The 26,919-nt window shown below is 41.7% G+C and overlaps 1 protein-coding gene across 1 annotated transcript in view; it reads left to right on the top strand.

Moving 5' to 3' along the window:
* Positions 1 to 26,027, top strand: part of SUDS3 (SDS3 homolog, SIN3A corepressor complex component) — a 169,630-nt gene extending 143,603 nt beyond the window's left edge. The window contains exon 13 of the mRNA XM_073881045.1: positions 25,554 to 26,027. Coding sequence (XP_073737146.1) covers positions 25,554 to 25,611 — 58 coding nt within the window. The 3' untranslated portion in view covers positions 25,612 to 26,027. The remainder of the gene's footprint in view (positions 1 to 25,553) is intronic.
* The last annotated feature ends 892 nt before the right edge of the window (positions 26,028 to 26,919 follow it).

Genomic DNA, 26,919 nt, shown 5'->3' with positions numbered 1-26,919 from the left:
GTTGAATCACAGATCTGTACTTCTGAAACAAATAACGCAACATATTTTTAAGAAAAAAGAAAAAGAAGAAGATAGCAGGAGAGGAAGAATGAAGGGGAGTAAGTCAGAGGGGGAGACAAACCAGGAGAGATGATGGACTCTGAAAAACAAACTGAGGTTTCTAGAGGGGAGGAGGGTAGGGGGATGGGTTAGCCTAGTGATGGGTATTAAAGAGGGCACATTCTGCACGGAGCACTGGGTGTTATGAACAAACAATGAATCATGGAACATTAAAAAAAAAAAAAATCCAGAACTGGAGATTTAAAAAAAAAAAAAAAGTATTTATTTATTTATTTTGGCAGAGAGGATGGAAGGGAGAGCAGAGGGAAAGGGAGAGAATCCTCAAGCAGACTTCCTGCCAAGCATGGAGCCCAATGCAGGGCTCGATCCCAGGACCCCAAGATCATGACCTGAGCTGAAATCAAGAGTTGGATGCTTAACTGACCAAGCCACCCAGGTGTTTCAAGAACTAGAGATTTTTATGTGAAATCTTCTGATCTCTAAATTTTGGCAACTCATATAAATTAAAAAAAAAAACCTTAGTTCAAATAAAATTTTTGTGGGTCAGTCAGACATGTACAGATTCTAAAGGGAAAGATCCCTTTTACCACCATGCCAATTTTCTCTGCCTCTCCAGAAGTGAACAGTGTTAGCACTCTGTGTATCATTCTGGATCTTTCACTTTTCATTTTTTTTTAAAGTAATGTCAACACCCACCGTGGGGCTCGAACTCACAACGCTGAGACCAAGAATCGCATGCTCTTCTTCTTTTTTTTTTTAAAGATTTTATTTATTTATTCATGAGAGACAGAGAGAGAGAGAAACAGGCTCCGAAGGAGGAGGGAGCCTGATGCGGGACTCGATCCCAGGACTCCAGGATCACGACCTGAGCCGAAGGCAGACACCCAGCCATCTGAGCCACCCAGGCACCCTCGCATGCTCTTCTGACTGAGCCAGCTAGGTGCCCCTGGATCTTTCATTTTTCTACGAACTTACATATATTAAGTACACTTATACAGTTTTGAGGGTTTTTTGGTGTGTGCACGTGTGTGTATAACCTCAGGGGGATTTTTTTATGCATATTGCTTTACGGCAAGCTCTTTCCAGTTAACAAGAGGTCTCAGGGATCCTTCCACATCAGCACATAGATTTGTGAATGATATATGAGAGAGAGAGAAAGGTTCACGTCAGGCATGACTGTTTAGATAATGTTATTCCGTACCACAGCTGGGCAAGTAACATTCCTTGGCACTCCAGTGTGTAAAGCCCTTCATGGGAATTCTTTTGTTTTTAGATGGGGTTTGTCCATCGACTTGGGTGTGATATGAACTGCATGGCCCACAATCCTTTCTTGTTTGTGTCAAAGTTGGGTGAGTCTCCAGGGAGAGTCTTGGGCGATTCGGAGGGCATAGGGGAGGTCGTACATGTTATTGCTGATCTGCTCAATCATCCTGCAGGCATCATGAGCAGCAGCTGGGCCTGCAACTGCTTTACCTTCACCATCTCCGACTCCTGTGTATTCAGGTGTGTGTGTTCAGCTCTATGACTGAGGGCCCAGCTTCCGCAGGATACTCACACCGCTAATACCAAAGGCACCAGGAACCTTCATGGGTTTCAGTCTGCCTTCATGGTGTTCCAGCATGTTCTTAGATCCCTCTTCTCTTTCTGCCTGCCTGCCTGAGGACTTCAAGCTCCAGCATGAGATATGAAGACAATAGCCTTACAGCAGCTGCCTAATCAGCCCTCACAGTTGCAGGAAGCTAATTCCTTGCAACAAATCCCTTTTGTTTTGCATATATTTATATATAATATCTACACATGCAAAGTATATATTATCATGTATATTTAAAACTTATATATCTGCATATTTTTTAAATATGTGAAAATTTATCTATCTATCATCTCATTGTGGTTTTGCTTCTCTGGTTGAACCCTAGTTGATACAGAAGGATTTCCATCAGAATAACAACAGCAACTACAACAAGAAACACTTTTGGAGTGTTTTTTAAGTGTCAAGACTGTGCAAAGTACTTTATGTATATTGTCTTATTTAATCCTCATGATAATTCTGCAAGCAAGGGCTATCACTCCCATTTTACATGCAAAGGAAATGGGCTTAGCAAAGTCATTTGACTGCCATCATAGAGCTACAGAGTGGCAGAGCCTGATGCTAATCTGGGTTTGTCTGACTCCAAAGCCTGGGCTTTGAACCATTGCACTATACTGCTTCCATTTAAAAAGAATTCTAACCAGACTTCACATTAGGAATATAATTCATGGACATTCTAAGGCATGAACATTGGGGTACCCTCCAACTACAGAGGAAAGGAGAGTGTGCTTGCTTTGGAAACGGGATGTGCCTCGAAGGTCATGATATCTTTGAGAGTCTGGTTTAGAGGCAAGTGTGGTGTTCTTGCTCACTTAAACAGGCCCCCTGCTTTGTCTCCTTCTGGAAGCCACTCATGTTCTTTGAACAAAGTATGGTACGTATACCACTGGTTATGCACAGGATGACTTTAGGTATCACTGAACACTACAGACAGTTGAATCACATATTCTCCTTTCAGATGACTTGCCTACTGATTATAGAGGCGAGAAGATATTAGCACAGTGCTAATATGTTTCTGACACCTCTCTAACATTGGCTAGTCTACCTTTGAACAAGAAAAGAAAGCAGGGCATAGCCTGAGAGTCTCCAATGGGCAACTGTACCTATAGAGAATTTAGTAGCATTGGGTACATTCTATTCATTTTTTTTGCAGTTACCTTCTAAGGATGGCAAGGGATAGGGGGTTTTTTAATGTTATATGCTAGAATTTGTAAGTTAGAATTTTACTAAAAGACGTGAATCAATTTAAAGAAATACCGTAATAGTGCCTGTGGTTTTGGTGAAAATTGTCAAGGTGGTAAAAACACTGAAGTCTGTGAAAAAAAAACAAAACAAAACACTGAACCAACCAAATGATATTACTTTCATTGTTCTAGTCCTGTTAATGTGTCTAGGCCCACTGCAAACCCATCAGAGTAGTTGCTCAGTAAGAATTTGTTGAATGAATAAATGAGTCCTTCAAAGAAGTCTTCACAGCCCCTTCCAGCTATAGGGACTCCTCCCATCAGGAAACTCACAGCACTTACTGGGCTAGCACTCATTCCATAAACATTTCTTGGATACCTACAGTGCTTGGTACCAAAAATGCAACAGCTGAACAAGATGCCAAATATTGGACAATTTAATGAGTATATCATGTGATGATGCTTATATAAATTATTATAAAATTTGAATGGTGATACATACTTTTTCATGTGCAGGCTCTGTTTTCCATATTAACTCTAACAGTAAAGCCAGGATCCAAATGACATACTGAGAAAGTTAGGGAAGATAGAATGAAAAAGGAAAAAGAAAACAAAAATGAAATGATGGTATAGCTAGACCTGTACTGGCCAGTACAGTGGCCACTAATCACTTGCGGTGGTTGAACACATGAGATGCAGCTAGTCTCAATGGAGATATGCCTTGAATGTAAATTGCACACTGGGTTTCAAAGACAGTATGAATAAAAGAATGTAAGAGATCTCATTTATACTTATCTATGTTGTAACATGTTGTAATTATATTTGGGATGTTTCAGGGTAAATGAAATATATTATTAAAATGAATCCCAGCGACTTCTTTTTACTTCTTTAACATGGCCAGTAGAAAATTAAAAGTTATGGACGTGGCTCACGTTCTTTCTATTGGACAGTGCCAATAGCTAGACTGTAAGACCCAAAAGGCTAGACACCTTGTCTTCTTGTTTCACCACACCTAGCACAGTACCTGGACATAGCAAGTGTTCAGTAGGTCTTTATTAAACCATATTGGACATGTGAGTAATGCAGTGATGTGATATTGTGATTTATAATAACAAATAGATATTTGGTCTTCGTCCCAGTTCCCAGCACTGAGCTTCTTAAAAATCCTCCCGGTTTCCTAAGCGAGAGCCATTAAGGTGTCTTTTGTTATGTTAATAAGTGACTTTTGGACCTACCTCGGGATGTGGGCTGGTTGCTAAGAGAGCCAACCTGGTGATTTAGAGGGTCAGAACTTTCAGTACCAACCATCTTCCTACTCCCACTTCTGGGCTTGGGAGAGGAGAGGGCCAGGAGGTTGAGTCAGTTACCAATGGCAGTGATTTAATGAATCATGCCTATGTAATTAAGCCTCCTTAAAGACTCAGAAGGACAGGGCTCAGAGAACTTCTGGGTTGGTGAACACGTGGATATTTGTGGAAAATGGTGCCCTTTGAGAGGGCATGGAAGTTCGGAGCCCTCTTCCCATACCTTGCCCTATGCATCTCTTCCATCTGGCTGTTCCTGAGTTATATCCTTTTATAATAAGCCAGTGATCCAGTAAGTAAAATGTTTCTCTGAGTTCTTTGAGGTGCTCTGGCAAATTACTTGAACTTCTGATTTATAGCCAGTGAGTGGGAAGTACAGGTAACAATCTGGGCTAGCGACTGGTGTCGGAAGTGGTTGGGAGCAGTGAAACTTTAACCTGTGAAACCAATTATTATCTTCAGATAGTATCAGAATGGAGTTGAATTATTGAATGTGTTGTTGGGTTGGGGGGGCACCTCCCTCCGCACACAGTGGAATTGGACCTCTATTTAAAAGACCTAGAGGCTTCTTCAACAGTTGGTTCCGTATACAACTAGCATTGCTATTTTTCACACTTAAATTTTTTTCTGCAAATCTTTAAGAACTCTACTTTTTTTTAAGTGCCTCAGATAATGATTTAATTTAGATTTAACAAGCCAGTTATTGCAGGTCAATTAAGTGCCATTTTATGATTTAAAACCTATTTATTCAGATTAACAACCATTAAATGGTTTTATCACACCTCTTTTTGGTTAATACTATTTAAAACTATTTTCAGTCATTTAAAACATCATTTCACACCCATAAATTTAAAAGATTTAAAATATTTTAAAGTCAAGATGATCTGTTTTTTTAAAAAAAATCTAGGGGCGCCTGGGTGGCTCAGTCATTAAGAGTCTGCCTTCGGCTCAGGTCATGATCCCAGGGTCCTGGGATCGAGCCCCGCATCGGGCTCCCTGCTCCGCGGGAAGCCTTCTTCTCCCTCTCCCACTCCCCCTGCTTGTGTTCCCTCTCTCGCTGTGTCTCTCTCTGTCAAATAAATAAATAAAAATCTTTAAAAAAAAAAAAATCTCTGTGGTCATTTGTAACCTGACTTACTATAGAAGAATGCGCAGATGTAATTTACTAAGAAGCAGAATACCCAAACTATTTGTAAAGGTTCTACAGACAATGGAAGGTGACCAGCAAGTAGACAGAGTTGACTGAGTAGTGAGCTTATATTTAAGTATTAGTATATTTTAAATAACAGCTTTATTGAGCACCCTTTAAAAAATTATTTATTTACTTATTAGAGAGAGGGGGGAGGTGCGGGAGGGACAGAGGGAGAGGGAGAGGCAGAGAATCCTCAGCAGACTCTGTGCTAGACCCATGAGATCATGACCTGAGCTGAAATCATGAGCCAGATTCCAAACTGACTGAGCCACCCAGACGCCCCTAATTGAGCACCCTTTTAAAGTATACAATTCAGAGGCTTTCAGTGTGTTACAGAGTTATGCAACCATTACCATTTTAAATTCCAGAACATTTCTTTCACTCCAAAAAGGAAATCCCATACCTATTAGCAGAAAATCCTAATTCTAATCTCTCTCCATGCCCTGGCAACCACTAGTTGACTTTCTGTCTCTCTGGATTTGCCTGTTCTGGACATTTTATATGGGTGGAACTGTACGATATGTGACTTTTGTGTCTGGCTACTTCACCTGGCATAATGCGTAATGTAGCATGGGTCAGTAGTTCTTTCTTTTTTTTTCTTTTTTTCAGAGAGAGCACCAGTGGGGGGGGGGTGCTGGGGAGGGGCAGAGGAAAAGGGAGAGAGAGAATCTTAAGCAGGCTCCACCCTCTTCCCAGAGCCTGACGTGGGGCTCAATCTTAGGACCCCAAGATCATGACCGGAGCCAAAATCAAGAGTTGGAGGCTTAACCGACTGAGCCACCCAAGCACCCCCTTTTTATTTCTGAATAATATTCCATTGTGTGGATATACCACATTTGTTTATCCACTCATGAGCTAATGAATATTTGGGTTACTGAAAAGTAATACTTTTTAAAAATCACACTTTTATAACAAAAATTTCACATGGTGTATATATATGTGTACTAATAATGATCACTAATATTTGTTGAGCACTTATTATGTACCAGGTGTTCTAAATGCTTGTAATTTTTAGCATATTTAATATTCACAACAACCTTATGGGGGGGATGGTCACCATAACCTCCATTATTCTTATGGGGAAATTGGGAAATGGGAAGATTAAGTTACCTATCACAAGATAAACAGCTATTATGTTATACAAACCCAGGAAGCCTGCACTTTTTCATCAACAAAATTATTATACAAAGAACTGACTTTTGGGGGAGGGGTGTACAGTTCCATGAGTGTTAACACATACAAGTTTTTGTAACTACCGCCACCACAGTCAGATAAAGAACTCTTCCATAAACCCAAAATACTCTGGTGTCCCATCCTAACTGTTGGAGGACAAGACTGCCAGTTGCCCTGAGAACTTGATCCGGGCAATTGGAGACTCCTTACTCTTCCTCCATTCTTGGAATGTGGGTCCCGCCCACCATTTCCACAGTGGGAGCCATTTTCAAGGGCATAGCCTTGAAGAGTAAGGTGTTGCTGAGACGATGTAGACCAAATCTGTCACTGAATCTTATAGTGAAGACCTCTATATAAACTTTTATGGTTTTGACGTAGTGTAGGGATCTACTTGGCTTTTGGCCACCCACAACAAACCTCTTAAGTAAGTTCCCTCCCTTGTTAAACCTGCCACCTACCAATCTGGAGTGGCCTAGCCTCTTTCTTCAGCTTCTCCTTGCCCCGCATTTCCAGGGACCAGTTTGCAAACCAAAACTAACCCCATGGCAACCACTGATCTATTCTCCATCCTATGGTTGTTTTTTTCAGAGACTGTCATGTAAATGGAATCATGTAGTAGGTAACTACTGAGACTGGCTTATTTCACGCAACATAATGCCTTTTAGATTGATGCAAGTTGTTACAGATGTTAATAGTTCATTCCTTTTTATTGCTGAGTAGGATTCAATTGTATGTCTGTGCCACAGATTGTTTATCCAGCCACTTAAAAAATTTTTTTTAATTAAGGTATAACATTCAAACAGAAAGTGCACAAATATATGGATACTGATGGGTGAATTCATGAACACACCCATGTAATCACCTCCCAGGTTAAGAACTAGAATCCTGGGGCACCTGGATGGCTTGGTCATTACATATCTGCCTTTGTGCCGTCTTCCAGGTAACTTACTTCTCTTTTTACTTCTATCTCCATAGGCTACTTTGACCTGTTTTTGAACTTAATAGATATGGACTCATATATAATTTACTCTTTTATCTGGGTTCTTTTGGCCAATATTATGTTTGTGAATTTTATTCATGTAGCTGTAGTTTATTCTTATTGCTCTATAGTATTCCATTTAAAAATATGTCACCATTGGGGCGCCTGGGTGGCTCAGTTGGTTAAGCGTCTGCCTTCAGCTCAGGTCATGATCCCAGGGTCCTGGGATCGAACCCCGCATCGGGCTCCCTGCCCCGTGGGAAGCCTGTTTCTCCCTCTCCCACTTCTCCCACTTGTGTTGCCTCTCTTGCTGTCTCTCTCTCTGTCGAATAAATAAATAAAATCTTAAAAAAAAAAATATATATATATATCTCACCATGTATTTCTTCATGCTGCTGCTGATGGACATTTGAGTTGTTTCTGGTTTGGGGCTATTTTGAGGAGTGGAATTGCTGGATGATAGGGTGTGTGTGTACGTTCAACTATATTAGATGATACCAAGCACTTTTCCAAAGTGAATGTATCAATTTTCATTGTAGTAGCAATGAATGAGACTTCTAGCCACTCTGTTTCTTTAACAACACTTGGTATTGTCATTTTAAAAGGATTAAGCTATTTTGGCATGTGTGCAGTGCTGTCTTATTGAAATTTGAGTTTGCATTTCCCTAATGACTAATGATATTGAGCATTTTATGTTTCCTGATTATATATTCTTTGTGAGGTGCCTGTTCAAGTCTTTTGCCCATTTAAAAAATGGGTTGTCTGTCTCTTTTCTATTGATTTGTATATTTGACTGTGTATATTTTGGCTATGAGGCTTTTGTTAGTTATGTGTATTGCAAATATATTCCTCTACCCTGTGGTTTGCCCTTTCACCTCTCATGAGGTGGTGTTTTTTTTTTTTTTTTTTTGTAGTAAAATACAAACACATGCAATTTATTATTTTTACCATTTTAAAGTGTACAATTCAGTGGCTTCATGTACATTTACAGTGTTGCATGAGCACATCCCCACTGTCTGGTTCTGGAACTTTTTCATCACTCCAAGAGGAAACTGATTAAGCAGTCACTCCCCATTCTTTTCTCCCCAGCCCCTGGCAATTACTAATCTACTTTCTGTGTGTAAGGATTGGGCTATTCTGGACATTTCCTGTAAATAGAGTCATACAATGTGTGGCCTACTGTGTCTGGCTTCTTTCCCTTTGCATACTGTTTTTTAGGTTTATCTAAGTCATAGCATGGATCAGTACTCATTCTTTTGTGAGTCATTAGGGAAATGTGAATCAAAACCACAAGGAGATACCACTTCACATCCACTTGGATGACCATAATAAAAAGAAAGAAAAACAAAAATGAGAGGAAAAAAACAAGTGCTGGAGAGGATGTGGAGAGTTTGGAACCTTTGTATCCTGCTGGTGGGAAGGTAATCTGGTGCAGCCACTGTGAAGAACAGTTTGGTGGTTCCTCAATATCTTATTGATGAGTTTAATGAAGAGAAGCTCTTAATTTTTTTTTAAAGATTTTATTTATTTATTTGACAGAGAGATAGAGAGCACAAGTAGGCAGAGTGGCAGGCAGAGGGAGAGGGAGAAGCACATTCTCTGCTGAGCAGGGAGCCGGACATGGGGCTTGATCCCAGGACCCTATGATCATGACCTGAGCCTAAGGTAAGCTGCTTAACCGACTGAGCCACTCGGGCGCCCCAGAAGCTCTTAGTTTTAATGAAGTCTAATTTATTTATTTTTAAAAAGATTTTATTATTTATTTACTTATTTGAGAGAGAGAGAGAGAGAAAGAGAGTGGAGGGGAAGGAGCAGAGGGAAGAGGGACAAGCAGACTCCGCACTGAGCATGGAGCCGAATGCGGGGCTGATCCCAGGACCCTGAGATCATGACCTGAGCCAGAATCAAGAGTTGGATACCTAACCAACTGAGCCACCCAGGCTCCCCAAGTCTAATTTATGAATCATTTAAGTTGGAGGGTGCTTTATAGGCTCTGTGGAAAAAAATCTTTGCCTATTCTAGGTTTGTCTTTTAGAAGCTTTTTTGTTGTACATCTACATTTAAGTCTACCATCCACCTGGAATTTATTTTTGTATATAGTGTGAAGCTAAAAGCTATAAAAAAAAAAGAAGCAAGATTCTTTTTTTTCCCCATGTGGGTTTCCATTGACTGAGCCCCAGTTTTCAAAAATAATGCCTTTCCCTACTGCCCTCCAATAGTGCCTGTCATAAATCAAGTAACAGTATATTGTAGGTCTGTTTCTAGACTCTGTATTCTCTTCCACTGATCCATTTGTCTCACTTAGCACCATCATCCCCCTGTCTTAATTACTGTAGCTTTATCATAATTCTTTTCTAAAGTTTTTATTTATTTAAGTAATCTCTACACCCAACGTGGGGCTCGAACTCACAACCTGGAGATGGAGAGGTTGGAGAGCTCACAACCTGAGCCAGCCAGGCGCCCCTATCATAATTCTTAAAGTCTGGAAGTGTGAATCTTCCAATCTTGACATCATCAAGATTGTCATGGATATTCTTGGCCCTTGTTATTTCCATATAAATTATAGAATTAGCATATCAATTCCAAAGAAAAAAGAAACCTGTTGGGATTTTGATTGGGGTTTTGTTAAATCTGTAGCTTAATTTAGGGAGAATGACTTTACAATATTGAGTCTTCCAACCCATGAACATTATTTATTCCTGCATCTATTTAGGTCTTGTATCAGTCAGGGTTCAGTGAAGAGACAGAAACCAGACCAGTAATTTGAATGGGGAAAATTTCACATGAAAATATGTTAGCTAGTACAACTAGTAAAAAGGTGGGTAGCTATTTCAAAGGGAAGAACATGACTCTAAGGGGTACAGAGGAGCAACTGGAGAAGGCAGTGAATGAGTGAAGATATTTGGAAACTTAGAAGGACCCTCTCCTCACTGCCAAGGCTGAGATTCAGACCTCTTTGGAGGTGTGGCTGCCATAGAAACATCCAGTCCACTAGTGATGGTGAACAGGAAGGTGTGGGCTACAACTGACCTGCAGGAGTGGTCTTACTGGATGGAGAGGAGGAGGAGGGCATGGGATGAACAGCTGGTCTGCAGGACCTCTGATGTGGTGGGTAGAAGTGGTGATAATGGGCATCTTTAACTCATTCCCAGCCTGAGAGAGGAAATGTTCAGTTATGTTGCCATTATATATGATGGCTCTAATTATTTTGTAGCTACCCTTGATCAAAACTGTCTTAGTGTGCTAAGATTAACCTTATGTTTGAGTATTTGACTCTTTTCAAATGCTCTTCCTCATCTATTGAGATGAATCCTTTTTTTTTTTTTTTGGTACTTCGATTAATATGGAGAATTTTAGTGATTTCTTTTCAGATACAAAACAAACTTTGTATTCTTGGAATAAACCAGAGTTGGTCATGATATAGCACCCTTTTTATGGAAGTACTGCATTTGATTTCATAATATTTTGTTTGGGAGTTTTGTATCTGGGTCTGTGAAAGAGTGGACTGTAATTTTCTTTTCTTGTAATTTACTTGTCAAGTTTTGGTGTCTGGGTGTTTGTATCAAGGTCATACTGACCTCAAAAAATGAATCGAGAAATGTTTCATCTTTTTATATTTCCTAGTAGAGGTTTTGTGTCGGTATTACATCTCTTTTAAATGCTTGGAAGAATTCACCAGTGAAGGTATCTGGGTCTGGAGATTTCTTTGTGGGAATGTTAATTATAGATTCACTTTCGTTAATAGATACATAAGTATTCAGATGTTTTATTTCTCCTTGTGCCAATTTTGGTAAGGTGTGTTCTTTTCAATTGTATAGTCTCATCTAAATTGTCAAATTCTGGAATGCCTGGGTAGCTCAGTTGGTGAAGTGGCTGACTCTTGTTTTCTGCTCAGGTCATGATCTCAGGATCCTGGGATTGAGCCCCACTTTGAGCTCCACACTCAGTGGGGAGTCTTCTTGTGGAGTCTGTAAGATAATACTGTCTTTTCCATGCCCATAGGATCTTGCTTGGCACTTACCAATTTTTATTAGCCTTTTGGAGAACCAGTTTTGAGTTTTGTTGATTTTTCTCTATGTAAGGTTTCTTTTTATTTAATTGATTTTTGTTTTTATCTTATTTTCTTCCTTTTAGTTTCTTTGAGTTTGATTTGTTGTTCTTTTATTAACTTCTTGAGATGGATATTTATTTTATTGATTTCCATCCTCATTTCTTTTCTGATATATCCATTTAAAGCTGTAAGTTTTTGTTTAACAAGAGTGTTAGCTACTTACCATACTTTCTCCTGTCTTATTTGTATTATCATTCAGTTAAAAATACTCCTAATTTCCTTTGTGATTTTTTCTTTTTTGTGTGTAATTTTAAAAAAAATTATTTATTTATTTTTTAGAGAGAAAGAGAGCGAGCGAGCACGAGCAGGGTGCGGGGCTGAGGGAGAGGGAGAGTCTCAAGCAGACTCCCCGCAGAGCGTGGAGCCCAACTTGGGGCTTGATCTCACAACCCTGAGATCATGACCTGAGCCAAAAATCAAGAGTCAGATGCTTCACCAACTGAGCCACCCAGGCACTCCTGTGATTTTTTTCACCCTAATTTCCAAGCAGGTTTTAAGAGATTTTTAATTTATCATGATTGATTCTTGCCATAATTGCCCTGTAGTAAGAATATATATTCTGGATAATATTTATCTTTGCAATTTGTTTACATTTGTTTTATGATCCAGTGTTCCAGTCATTTTGGGTCAGTGTTCCATGTGCACTTGAAAGGATACGTATTCTTTTATCACTGGGTGCAGTGGATGTTTTCCACTGACTTATCCCATTTCATTAATCTTTTTTTTTTTAAAGCTATGTCCAATCTCTTGCTAAAGAGTCCAATGTCAGACAAGTCAAATTCATTAATCATGTTGCTTAGATCTTTATACTCCTACCACTTTTTTTGTTTGTTTGTTTCCTTGTTTTATTAGCTCCTGAGAGAGGTTGTTAAAATATTCCACTACTCTTACGGACTTGTCTACTTCCCTTTTTAGGTTTTTGATTTGTATATTTTGAAAGTAAGATATCTTGTGCCTATGAATATGAAATTGTTGTATCTTTCTGGTGGATTAACCTTTTTATTGGAATTTTCCTCTTTATATCTAATTACATGTCTTGCCTTCAAGTTAACTTGGTTTGATATTAGTATAACTGTATTGCCTTTCCTTTGGTTAGTGTTTTATTTTTTTTCCTTCCTTTTACTTTTGACTTTTTTGTGTCTTTATGTTTAGGGTGTATCTCATATGAGCATATACTGTTTCATTCTGATATAGTCTGATAAACTGGGTCTGTTCATTAGAGTATTTGGTCTATTTACATGTAATATAATTACTGTTATGTTTGGTTTTATATCCACATTATTACCATTCTGTTTGTTCTATTCCCCTCTTTCCTCCTTTCCTGCCTTAATTTGGACCAATCAAAAAAAACTTTTAAATTAAACCAGCTTTTCTCTTATTAGCTTGTTACTTATGCCTTCTTTTAGTAGTTACCCTGGAAATTAAGACATTCCTCCTTTGTTTATTGGAGTCTAATATAAATCAGTTATTTTCACCAGTTTCCAGACAATTCTAGGGCCTATTATAGTCTAATTTATCTTCCTTGTGCCTCGTGTGTTTTTAATTGTAGTCACTTAAATGTACATGTATTTAAAACCCCATAGGAAATTATTGCTAATGTTTTCAATATTCATTTAGATTTACTCATACATTTATTTTTTTTCTGTTGCTCTTCAGTCTTTCCTGCATTACTGTCTGGGATCATTTTTCTTTTGCTTATAGAACCCCCTTTGGTATTTATTTTAGTTGGATCTGCTGGTGACAAATTCAGTTTTAATTGGTTTGAAAATATATTTTACTTCCATCCTTGAAGGTTATTTTCAGTATGTGTAGAATTCTAACTTGGACATCACCTCCTTTCATTGCCTTTTTGCTTCTGTCATGTCTGTTGAGAGGTCAGCTCTCATGTCGTTGCTTTGATCCTAAACTGCTTGCCTCATACAGCACAAATGGAGGGAATTAGGTACAGTGTTTTTGGATCACTTCTCAATACCTCCTTTCTTTGGGAGGACTATTTTGGACCTTCAACTCTTAGCTGTTTTGACACCCCCCAATACTAATTTTTGTCTTCCACCATCAGGAAGCATCCTAACCACTTTGATGGTTTCTCTGCCTTTTATTTTTTATTATTATTTTTTTTTTGAGAGAGCAAATATGTGTGAGCTGGGGGTGGGGGCAGAGGGAGAGTGAGAATCTTCAGCAGACTCCATGCCCAGCATTAAGCCGACTCCATGCCCCACACGGAGCCCAGTGCAGGGCTGGATCGCACAACCCTGAGATCATGACCTGAGCCCAAATCAAGAGTCGGATGCCTAACCGGGTGAGCCACCCAGGCACCCCAGCTTCTCTGCCTCTTAGCAGCTACCGCCTGCTCTGCCTCTGAGCTTCTCACCCCATGGTTCTTAAGAGTCATCAGTGTCCCAAGGGAAATAGTGATGTGTGCAGTGTCAGGCCCATCTCACTGAACTTCCCTTCTTTCCAGGATTTTTGTACTGCAAATCCTGGAGGCACCCCGAGGCTTTCAAATACAATTTGTGTGTGTTTGTGCCCCATCTGGCTTTTCTAGTTACACGTGGTGGGAACACTGGTCTGCCACAATGACTCCATCACAACTGTACTTGGAAGTTCCATAATTTGTTTCTTCTTCTGAATGCTTTCTCTGACATACTCTGCATTTTATTTATGCTTCTGGTCCCTTGCGGTTTCTGTTTTCTGCATGTTGCCTCCTAGGGCTGCTGGTCCTGCAACAGAAGGTGTGTGTTCAGTGTAATTAATTGGTGGCTCCCGTGGTTGTGCATCATGGTGGCCCCACAGTTGACCGTGTAAGGCCCAGCATAATGTGGGCTGGCTTACTCTCTCTCAGTGCCACTTCCTATCCTCTCACCGTTAGGAAATACGCTTACCACCCAGAATGGGCAGGAGAGAAGGATCTTCTCCAGGGAAAGACCTTTCTTAACGCCTCAACCAGGTGGTCTTAGCGAACTCTCGTTAATGCCCTACATCATTTATTTCTAGCTCTCTTCACAAATGTAATTTCCCACTGATTTGTGGAATCGGCTGAGTAGTTTATCTTCTCCCCTCCAGAATGTGGTGGGGGCCATGAAGACAGTGACCTTGTCGGTCTCATTTACACAGTATCACCAGTGTCCACCACTGTTCCTGGTACACATTTATGGAATGAATTTCAAGCTTGTAATGATAGGAGATGAGAATGAGGTGGGGAGAACTAACATACATTACAGTTTTGCTATTTATCATCTTATTTAGATTTTTTTGGAGATTTTATTTCTTAGAGAGCACAAGCAGGGGGAGTGGCAGGCAGAGGGAGAAGCAGGCTCCCCGCTGAGCAAGGAACCCGATGCAGGATTCGATCCCAGGACCCTGGGATCATGACCTGAGCTGAAGGCAGACGCTTAACCAACTGAGACCTCAGGCGTCCCTCATCTTATTTAGTTTTGACTTTACCTCCTGGAGGCAGGCAGTGTTGCTATTTTGCATAGAGTAAACCATGGCTCAGAGAAATACCATTAATTCTTCTAAAGTCACACCTTCACTAAGTGCCCAATGTAGAATTCAGGCCTCACTGGTTCAAAAGGAACCCCAGCTCTGGATTGTTAAATACTTTTCAGCCTTCCATGCTTTTTGTATTTCTTTACTGGCTTTTCAGTCTTTATCTGATACTCCTAGAATGCTAGGTTACGTCAAGGGCTTTTCCTTTGAATATAAGAAAAACTAAAGTAAAGAAGCTGACAGTTTCTTTCTGTTACTTCAAAAACAGAATGGCATGCCTTTTATACTTCCATGGAAAGATTATGTGGGTCAGTCTAGATTGGCCTGTAAACTCATTTCCTTCAAATGGTCTAGTCGAGGGGGAAGCATTAATTTAACTTCAGTTACAAAGAGGTACCTGGAGTCATAGCAATAACTATTATTTATTGAGCACCTACTGTGTGCCATACACTAAAATAGGCACAATCCATACCTTCTCTTCAGTCACCAAAACGCCCCTGGAAAGTATTCATTATTATTTTCATTATACAAATTTGGAAACTGAGACTCAGGGAAGTAAAGACACTTGCCTCAGGAAGTTTTAGATCCAGAATTTGAATTCCTTTATGGACTTCTATAAAGACTGATTATCATTACATACACTGATCAAGGCATCAAGCCTGGAACACAGAAGGAGCTTTATAATTGTTGTTTGCTTTTTCCAGATTGGTGATGCTATGGTGAGCTTCCTAGGAAAAGGTCACAGAGTATTGTAATGAAGCTTCTTTGTGTCTCCACAGTATCTCCAAATTGACCCCTTGGAAAGCCCCAAAGGTTCTGAGTCATGACAGCTTCCAAGTGTCAAGTAAGGATCATATTAAGTCTCAACTGCAGGCTGTACTCTGCTATTTGCTCCAGATATTTTCTGGTTGCAAATGTTATTGATCTGACAGTTTATTTCCCGAGACGCATTAGTTCAAACTGCTGTGATATGAAAGTCTCATCCTAAGGAAATTGGCCTTGTGAATGGCTATCCCCTGGGAAGAGCATGCTGCACTTATGACTTTACTAATATGATGAAGAAGCTGCAAATACAATTAGTGGGCCTGGTTGGTGATTTTCCAATAATGATGTTTGGGGTTTATTATTGGTTTAGCTGTAATTGAGCTTAAGATGATCTGAAAATCTCTAAACTGTGTGAAAGTCATTCACAGCTTTGGCTCAGTGTAATGTTTGTGAACGAGAGTGGGAATGGGGGCACTGATGACACTTGAATGTGCTGAGCCTGGGGCATGTGTCCCTGGACAGCTGTGGCTTGTCTCTCAAATTCTGTTTCCTTTTACCCTGTCACTGATAAGGTGATGACTTTTTCATAATCTTCTGCCTGCTCCCAAATCTCATCCCCATCCTTATCATTTGGAACTCACTACATGGTGTCTAGCTCTCTTATTTCTCATGCAAGTATAATTTACCTGGTGCATGTTACAATCGTCTTAGGATAGTTAACACTAGCTACCGTGGGAGACGAGACCTGAAATCTCAATGGTTGAGCATCGCAAAAGTGTATTTCTTGGTCATGCAGGTTGGCAAAGGTTCTCTTCCATCTGGTGACTCAGGAATCTAGGTTCCTTCCATTTGTCATCTCAACATAAGTTTGTTGGGAGACCATTCTCCCTGGATTTCTTGGGTTTTCGTATGGTCTTAGTTTAGGGATGATTGAATAGCAAAGTCAAGATAGAGAACCTCTCTCTCCCTGGAGACGTTCCAGGATGATGACGTTCTGTTCTCTTCCTGGAGGATATTGGCTCACATTCAGAGGCAGTAAACCTGGAGGTGACCCCATGTCCCAGAGACATGTACTTCCTTTCCAGGGTAAGGAGTCCTCTTTCTCCAGAGGGGAGAACAGGAAGGTTACCAGCAGCTTGGTAGAAACTCAGAGTCTCCCAAGTCCAGAGTTCTTCTCCAGTGGCACGATAATCCACATAGAGCAAGGTCACGCTGTGCTTACTCCATGCTGTTTATCCAGTGTTGTAAATACACATTCTTCTCTTTTCCCATCCAAACCCCTTTCACGAGGGGCTGTAATGGGTGCCAAGCAGAGCAGTTCCACCTTGCAACAGAGAATTATAATGCAGTTCATGTGTAAAGAAATGGCCAGTTACAGGTCCGCCAATGGTGAGGGACACACTTGAAAGTTTCTTTTTTGAGTTATTAGACATTGTTAAAGTTAATACTTGGCTGCTATATGATTATCAATGTAACTCTTCAACAGTGAGTGCAGATATAATACTATGGCAAATCCATTATTTAAAAGATGTCTATATTGAACCATAAAATGGAAAAGATTCCTTAGTAAGCCCATTCAAGTCCACAGATATTTTTTGAGTGTTCATTTCATGCTGGGCACTAGGGCTACATTGCATCTGAACAAAACAATATCGCTGCCTTTGAGAAGTCTGTGGTTTAGTGAAGAATTCCTTGTCTTCACTATTGTGCAGAGTCAAACTGTCTTACATTAGGTTAGGTTAAAGGAATACATATCTGTTATTAAGTCCACCCTGATTCCTGCATTATATGGTTATGGCTACCCGCCTAATTTGTTCTGTAAATATTCCTTCCACTTTCCAGCTCTGTTCCTCGATCCTCTCCCTTTCTATTCCCTGGGATCTACAAGCTCCTTAATAATTAAGTAGGGGCTGTCCCTGTCAAGACTTCTTTGGTTGCAAGTCACAGAAACTCCCAACTGGCTCAAGCCACCAAAGGGGATTTTAATGGATTCTATGACTGAACTGTCAAAGGGAGCTTAAGGCCTAGCAGGATCCAGGGGCTCAGATGATGATTTCAGGACTCAGTCTTTCTCTTTCCATTTCTTTTTTATATTTTCTTCTATATTGATCTTTCCCACATGGTGATGACAACAGCTCCATTCCACATTATCTTTACAGCACACATCTTGCAGATGAAGAAATTCCCTGTACTTAAGTTTAAAACAATGTTTAGCATTGAATCAGTCACTCTGACTAGGGGGAGGGGAATGTTTTGGCCAGATCTAGGTCAGGTTGTTGTGGGCCAAACTGTGACTCCCCCAAATTCATATTTGGAAATCCTAACCCCGAGGACCTCATAATGTGAGTGTATTTGGAGATAGGGTCTTTATGGAGGTAATTAAGGTTAAATGAGGTCATATGGTTGGGATGATTGGAGTCCTCATAAGAAGAGGAGATTAGGACACAGACACAGAGGGAAGACCATGTGAGGACCCAGGGAGAGGAAGGGCGTCTGCAAGTCAGGGAGAAATGGCCTCAGGGGAAATGAGCACTGCCAGTGCCTGGACCTCAGACTTCTAGCCTCCAGAACTGTGAGAAAATTTCTGTCGTTTAAGCCACCTGGTCTGTGTAGCCTTAGCAAAATAATACACAGGTTCAGCCTCGGAATCAGGGTGGATTTATTCAGTACCCCTTGAACCACCCTAGAGAGGAGGAGTTGTTACTCAAAGGACACCCAAGGAACTGTTACTACAGGAAAGAATAATGGATGCTTGGTAGGAAAAAGAAGAGACAGATTGTTTAGTACTGGGTCATATTCATAATAATGTTTGGACGTTTGTGATGCCTTAGAAGCACCGTATCAAAACGCTTAACACAACAACCCCATGAGGGGGATACTATTATTTTCCTCATTTCACAGAATGAGAAAACTGAGGCCCACACGGGTTAAGTGATTTACTCAAGAGCACGCAATCAGCAAGTTGCAGAATCTTGATTCTGCCACACCTGTCTGGTTGCAGAACCTCACCTTTTTATCACTGTGCCCTTTGGAGAGCCAGTGACAGCTAGATTCTCCTGCTTTTCTAGTCCAAGATTGAAAAGCTCTGACTTGAGGCAGGGGAAGGAAGGATGTTTATAAGTTAATTAAGGAAAATTCACAGTCTGCAAAACCACGAGTCCATTTTCGGAACTGTTTCCGATTTGGGCGAGCCTTTGACCCACTCAAGTTAATTAATATTGCAGAACATGAAGTAATTGCTGTTGTTTCTCAAAACTGGGGGCAGGAATATACCCAGGGGCCTTGTACCCACACCAACCCTGACTCCTGAGGCTAAGGATCAGAACTCCACAACCTCAGCAAGAAGACACAATGGAGAAATTCTTCAGTTCATCCGCTCCTTCCACTCCTGTGTGTTTACAGTGCATTCTGTTCTGCGATTAGCTAGGCAGGTGCCGTCCCTGTCTGAATCAGGGGGCGTGAAGTCTACAGCTAAGTAAGAGATCTGTCCTGAATTTTATAAATAGGATTTCTAGTTTGAAATGCAGGCTGATATTTGAATGTTTTATTAGGAAACATATTCAAAGGATGTCAGACCGGTACATGGTCATCGTATTTTTTGCCAGGTGGTTCTTATATTTCTGTGGAAACCATCTGGTAGACCCTACTTGCAAATCCTGCTGGTCTTTGTTAGGACTCAGTGGCTACAAGAAAGGGCAGTCCATGCGAGCCATTTCACAAACAGAATTCGGGGATCTTTGTTACTGAATATTTATCATCTGAGTCCATGACGTGATGAAGTTGTGTAGAAAAGCAAAAGTTTATCATTAAAATGTTATTCATTAATTATACAACTTCAGTTATTGAAGCTTTTACCGATTCCATTATGTGCCCTAGCTTGAATCCTTTCCTGCCGTGTCAACTTCCTTATGGTTCAGTCTCTCCAAAGGACACCCTGAATTGTGAATGCCCATCATATGTCCTCGAATGGATTGCTGGTTCTTACAACCAACAAATCCTGTCTAAGAATCAGTCTCTCACCGACTGTCTGACCCTGGTGCATATGCAGTGTGATCCAATGGCAACTGGTCGATTGAAAATCTTGCCCAAAATGCAGTATTCCAGGAAGCTGATGAAAGTGGTATTGAAACCTGCTTAAAGAACAGAAAAATCACAGACAATCCAAGAGAATCAGGTGTCCTTAGTACGGTATTCAGCTGGACATCACAGGGTCAGCCACACCGGCTGTTGTGGTCACTGCTCTGGATGATTGGTGCCTGTATCATGCTGGTTATTCAATATTTTGAATATTGCATCAACACAGAAAGAGTTAACAGTTGAAGAAAAAAATGACAAGGAAAGTGACATGGTGAGCACTTCAAAAGAGAAAGATTTAAATATCAAAAGATTCTAGCTTGCCTTAGGAAAAATTGGTGAAGCCCTTGAAAATTTTTTAAATGACCTCTTTGCTATCATGCTGTGAAAACCAAACCTGAAGTGAAGGATTTTCTCACAAAAATTACACCAAAAAAAAATTTCACTACTTAATTCATTTTTCGTTCTTCATAAGAATACATGCATAGTTGAAATGGTAACCTGAATTTTGTTATGATGATAAGCTCAATTTCGTTTTTCAAGATAAAGTTCCAATCAGACCCCTTTTCTGCCCCATGATTTGCTTGAAAATTTGGGCTCAGTATTAAGTGAGTCATTCTAAATGTCTTCTACGGGGATCGATTTTCCTCTCGGGGAGGCAGGGATGGGGGAGTCCCTCCTGCCTTTTCTCATGGACCTGCAGTCTTCCCTTCTACTTCTTGCCATGAGAACTCCCATTTCCCTGCTTGTCGTCACATCTGTGTTTCCTGCTCACTCATGGTGTACCTGCTGAGTTAGCCATGTTTTGGTACCATGCGTTTTCCCTCCCCAACCATAGGTTATTAGACCAGTGGTAGCCCATGACACAGGGGCACCTATTCCATAGCCTGGCCAAGGGCCTAGACTTTATAAAAAGGACATGAGCTGCACTAATCACATTCACTCTCAGGAGTCTCTAAGGTATACAGTCAGGTTTAGTAGGATACCATGATGACCTGATAGTAAATTGACACAACATAGAGTCCCTGAGGTCATGATGGGCCAAATGCAAGCTTTGGGAGCAAGAGCAAGTAATCCAGTGGGACCAAGGTGATAACTCAGGTTCCAGAGTCCTTACCCAATGCTCTTCTACCATGTCATCTATAGTGGGCAGCTGTTCATCCTTCTCCTGGTGACAGCATCCCAGATTTTCTCAATCCATACAATTTGTGTGGAACCAATCCTATCAGATCTAGAGTCATCATGTGATCCAGGCCCGGCCAGTCAGCTCATTGTGTGCCCTTGGCCATAAGGATTGGTTAAGGGATTGGGCATATTGCTCAACTCGGGCCAGTAACAGTAGGGGAGAAGGACCTTTGTTTCACGAGTTAGGGAAAGTGAACCCAGCAGGATGTGCACCTACAGCTGCTTGCAGCCATTGCAACCCATGAAGCAACCCACAGAAGATCAGGACCAAGAGGTGGAGAGAAAATAGGGCCTGCCGACGATGTTTGAGTTGTTGGATCCTGCCATGCCTGAAATCGGCAAGACTCCCTCAGACTCCCAGCCAGCATTGCTCCTGTTTGCTAAGCTAGTTCAAATCGGGTTTTATGTCACTCGTTACCAAAAAAGCCATAACTGACACAACATGCTTATTTGATTAGGATAACAATAATCTCTCTTAACCATTTCGAGGTGCTTTTCCAGCTCTCATCTCATCGGATTCTTTCAACAACCTTGTGATGCATAGGGCAACGGTCTTGATGAAGGTTGCTGCCAGGTCTCGGGAGCTACAGCAGTGTTTTCTCAAGCACTTGGAAAGCATAGGGAGTGAGATTGCCTTCTGAGAGTTACACCATGAAGTCAATACATTATAGATCAAAGCAGAGCAATGCAAAGTTACCTTAAAGAGACAGGATGGTGAGGTCTGCAAGACTTGTCTGTCATGTGATTGAACTTGTTAACATATTTAAAGAAAGGCTGTATCCATCATATCTGCCACAGAAGCCTGGAGGACAGAGAGTTGCAAATGCCAACCTTGACTGCAGCCTCTACAGCTTGTTTCAGTGAAGAGGGAGTCTTGATCTTTGACTATTTCTTGTTCCATTGGCAAGGCTTGATGTAGAGAACTGCTTTCAATTCAAGCCGTGGAAAAGCAGATTGATAACTATGGTCATTTAGAGGTGCTGAGACTTTCTTGCCGTCCTCCCATTAAGAGGCAGGGTCTCGTTCCCTTCCCCCTGAATCCAGGCTCACCCTGTGACTTATCTCAAAAAAAGAGAATGAAATAGAAGTGGAGCTGTGTCATTTCCAAGGCTCAGCTATTAAAGATCTGAAAATTCTACTCTTGCATACCTGGAAGATTCCCTTTTGGAATCCAGCTGCCATGCTGTGAGAAACCCAAGCCTATGGAGAAAGGTTGAGCTGTCAGCCAACTGCCAGTCATGCAAGTGAGCTGCTCTCAGCATTCTTCCCACCTGAGCCTCCAGATGATTGCAGTTCCAGTCAACCCCAAATGGGGCAGAATAACCACCCCACTAAGCCTGGTCAACTCACAGAATCATGAGAGGTGATAAATGGTGGTTTTTTTAAGCCACTAAGTTTTAGGGTGATTTGGAATAGTGCAACAGATAACTGAAACAGTAATGGCTTAAGCAATAAAGGTATTTAATGGACTTTTCTAATGGAAATTCTGGATGTAGGAAGTTTCAGTTCTGGAGCAGTAGGTCAACAATGTTATCAGTGATCCCATGCTTCTTCTTCCTTTCTATTCCATAATTCTTAGCAAATTGGCTTTTCACCTTCCTCATGGTTGCAAGATGGCTACTGCAGCTCCAAGTATCACATCCATGTTTAAAGCAAAAAGAAGGGGAAAGAGTTAGTACCTCTGAGTTCTTCTCTTGCCTCTCTACCTTTGCCAAGAAGCCAGATATCTTCCCAGAAGCCTCTCAGATGACTTACCATTATGTCTCATTGGCCAGATATGACTACCCTTAGTTCCAAGGAGAGTGAATGTCTGCTTATCTAATCTCTATAGTGTGAAGTAGCCATGAGAAAGGAGGTTGACAGTGGCCTTTTGGCAGCAACCAAAAATCTCTACCACAAGATGGATGCAGATATTTTTGCCAGTTGACTTGTGATAGTTATGATTCCATCTGAAAAAAAAAAAAATGCTTGTTCCCAGCCATTTCAGTTTGTTGCCACTAACATTAAATGAATGCATCCATCTCTCCTTGTCCCAATTTTGCACATCAAGAAACCATATTATTATTCATTTCGTCATGCTGGTCTTCTTACCAGGAGAGAAAGCACTGGTTGTATAGATTTTCTGAACCAATCTCTGCAGTAGTAATTTCTCTTTGCAAATAAAGAAATTGTCATCTGGTTTATACATCAGTCTCAAAGTGTAGCTAATGTGAGTCTAACTCTGAGGGATGATAACCTCTCACAGTGTGTTATGAGAGCCAGGTTTCCATTGTTTGTAAGGTCTGGGTGCAGTCACTTAACCTTCATGCTGTCATATGAATCTCTTTGGGAGACAGCTTACTGGTTCTTTCTTCTGGTGGAGACACAACACACGGCTGAGCAAAGACATCTGGAATTACTACAGACATGATATTGAATATGGCTGACTGGCCATTTGTTCTGCTCCCTGCAGGAATACAGAAACCCTGGTGACTTCAGGCTGATGGAGATGTTGAGCTCACCATCCAGGTTTTATGATTCTATCATGAGTTAAAACAGTGTGTCTCATTAACCTCAAAAGGTCAGTGTAATGATTAAGAGCATCATAAAAGCCCAGGTGTGTCTGTTGGCTCTACCACATACTGACCAGGTGACCTTGGGCAGATGTTTTCCCTTCTTTGAGCCTCAGTTTCTTCATCTGTAAAATGGAGACAATATTCGGGCTTCTACCTTGTAAGGCTGCCATAAGAATTGACACATGTGATTTATGCATAGTGCTTGGCACAGTATCTGGCTGGACGTACTCACTGAGCAATATCTCTATAGACCTTATGTCTGAACTAGAGGTTAGAAAACCTGGTTACCCACACCTGTGCTGTCTGCATCCTTAAAGGCCCTTTCCATATACCCAGTAATGGTTCAGGGAGTGACTGGTGCCCAAACCACCATCGTAGCATTGAGAGGGATAAAGAGAAGAAATGCAAGATGTGCTCCCTAAGCTCAGAGAAGTTCTGACGTGGCTGGAAAGGCAATATATAAAAACACGAAATGGTTAAGGAACCATAAGCAGCATATCAGGATGAGGGGGTAGCCCCGAGTGCAGTAAGGGCTGAGTTTGTCCTGTGCGTCCTGTCCTGGTGTAGTGGGAATAGCAGTGGACTTGGAGTCAGACAGCCCTCCCTGGACACTCCCCACCCCAGGCTGGTTTAGAGACCCCCCACTGCCCTGGGATACCAGCTGTGCTCACCATTGAAATGTAATTGTTCACTTGTCAGTCTCTGCTATTAAATTGGGAGCAATGGAGGGCAGTCATTCATTTATTAATTAAGTGAGCAAATATTTACTGGATATCTGCTATGTACCAAGTACTGTTCCAGGAAATGAGAACAAGACAGCCACTGCCTTTATCCTCGAAAACCTCATGGAAAGTTACACGAGAGACAACAATACGTAGCTGTATACAATGTTGGGTGGTGGTAAGCGCTGGGAAAAAATATAAAGCAGGATAAGGGGTGTTGTAGATATGGAGGTGTGCCACCCATGTCTTCCATTGAGGAAGGACTTGCTGTCCAGCTGTGGGGAGGGTGGTCAGCACACAGCCTCCACCTGTTCCTCCTCAGGGTTTGCTTGAGCTGCAGAGAGCCACCTTGCCCAAGCTTACATCTTTTCTTTCCCAGGGCACCCTGCATCCAGTGCGTATGTGAGGGTGGATACCAAAGCCTGGCCATTTCAGCCCGATTCCAGGCTTGCTGATAGGCGATACGTGCTTGTGGAGCTTGTCTCCAGGGTGGATGAAGCTATGTTGAACCGATGTCATAGTGTATCTTCTGTCTTTTGTCCACACTTGCTTCCCCTCTACACGCCACACTTCATCTCTGTGTTGGCTTTAGGAAAATCCAACATGCGACAAGGTGATGGAGCATCGTGGCACAGAGGGGCTCGTGAATTTGGATAAGGTGGTTGGGGAAGTCCTGTCTGAGAAGGCGACATTTGAGCAGAGGCCAGGAAGTGAAGGGTCATGTATGGAAGGATCTGGAGGAACGGTGTCCCAGGCAGAAGGAGTAGCAAGTACAGAAGCCCTGAGATAGGAATGTACTTGGCATGTTTGAGCATCATTGGCGAGGCAGGCTTGTGGGCTGAACCCCAGGGCTCAGGATGGCCATTGGAAATGCAGACAGAGAGGCGGGCAGTCAGCAGTCCCATGTGCAGGGACAGCTCTCCGGCGAATCCCTACCGCCAGCACATAGCAGCCACTGAACGTCTATCGAACCCAACTGGCTTGTTATTCCAGCTCCTCTCCTCTCTCCACGTGTGACCTTGGACACGTCGTTACTTAACCTTTCAGTGCCTCAGTTTCCCTGCCTGTAATCAGTGGCAGAGGTGGGACCCTTGTGCTCTGCTTTAGAGCTTTTGTTACCATACCATTTTCTCTTTTTGTAATCCCTTCTTTCTGCTTCTCTCTTCCTCCAGGGATTTGGAGCACACCTGGTCCCACCTCCAGCTTCTCAGCAGATGGTTCCCACTATAGAAGGGCGGTTGTTCTTGGCAGCTCATCCCCAGATTCCAGAACCCCTGAGCTGAGAAGCAGCCACACTGGAGTGGTGGGTGTGGGAGGTGGCAGAGTCGAGAGAGAGGGAGAGGGAGAGTTCTCTCCTCTGATAATAAATAAACCCGATTAAGGCATCCCCACACCTGTGGGGCAGGATGCTCCTTGGGTGGGCCTTACTGCTTTGATAAAAACCGCAATATCTGAAAATTGTCTCTAGCACCCGAGAACTCCCATTCTATGACTTGCACGTGCCTGGGATAAATTGCTTTTGCTGCTTCATTATATATAATTCAGGTCCTTATAGATGCTGATGGGATGCATAGCACTCTCTTGTAATGATTTATTCATTTGGGGGAAGCAGAGTGCACCCACTGGGTTCTGCCCAGCCTGTCTTGACAGCTCGAAGGGTTGGCGCTGCAGGCACATGTTGGATTCGGCTTGAGAGAGAGGAGCTGGTGTGGGCTGTTTAGCTTTCCTAGAAAGCAGACCTGGCTGGGTAAGGACCACTTGTCAGTGTGAAGAAGTTTCCTTAGAGGCAGTCCCTGGCTGAGCTAGGGGCTTTGTGGGGGTGATTTCAAGCATCCTTACTACCACTTTGGGGTGGCGTGCTTAACAGATGAGGAAATGAGGTCAGAGAAGTTATGCAACTTGCCCAAGGTCACCTGGCCAAACCCCGAAGGGCTTTTCAGAGCAGATGGGTCAGCCTTCATTTTGCCCATTTGCACCTGAGTCAGGTGCTTAACACACAGGGATTCACATCCTCTGCAGCACTCACCTGTGAGATACAAGTGATTAGTTCCCCATTTTACAGACAGGGAACGGACTGACTAGGTTTACCCTCTAGAAATTGAATGTCTGGGATTTTAATGTAGGTCAGCAGTCATTCATTCATTCCTGTATTCATTCATTCATTCATTCCTGTATTCATTCACCCCTCTCTGCCTCATTTGTCAACTGGGGAGAAAGTTCTTACCTTGTGGGGTCAATTTAAGGATTAAATGACGGATGAGCAAAATTAGTTATCACACATAAAGCACAGAGAACAAGGTCCGGCCCACAGACAAATGTGCAGTCAATTTTAGTTTCAATGGTAACTATCTTATCACTCATTTATTCTTACATTCCACAGATATTTTTAAGTAGCCCACTGAGTGCAGGAACTCTCCTAGGTGCCCTGCATGCATGAGATTGTTTTCAATCTCAGCACTACCCCACCCTCATTTCACAGAATGGGAAACAGCTCAGGGAGATGAACAAATTGATGGTGGTCCCCAAGTAGGAGGTGAG

The sequence above is a fragment of the Callorhinus ursinus genome, unplaced genomic scaffold, assembly GCF_003265705.2.
Source record: "Callorhinus ursinus isolate GAN/ISIS: 27379988/994484 unplaced genomic scaffold, GSC_fseal_2.0 scaffold41, whole genome shotgun sequence".
NCBI classification, from domain to species: Eukaryota; Metazoa; Chordata; class Mammalia; order Carnivora; family Otariidae; genus Callorhinus; species Callorhinus ursinus.
The sequence above is the reverse complement of the archived record's forward strand: the minus strand, read 5'-3'. Positions and strand labels throughout refer to the sequence as shown.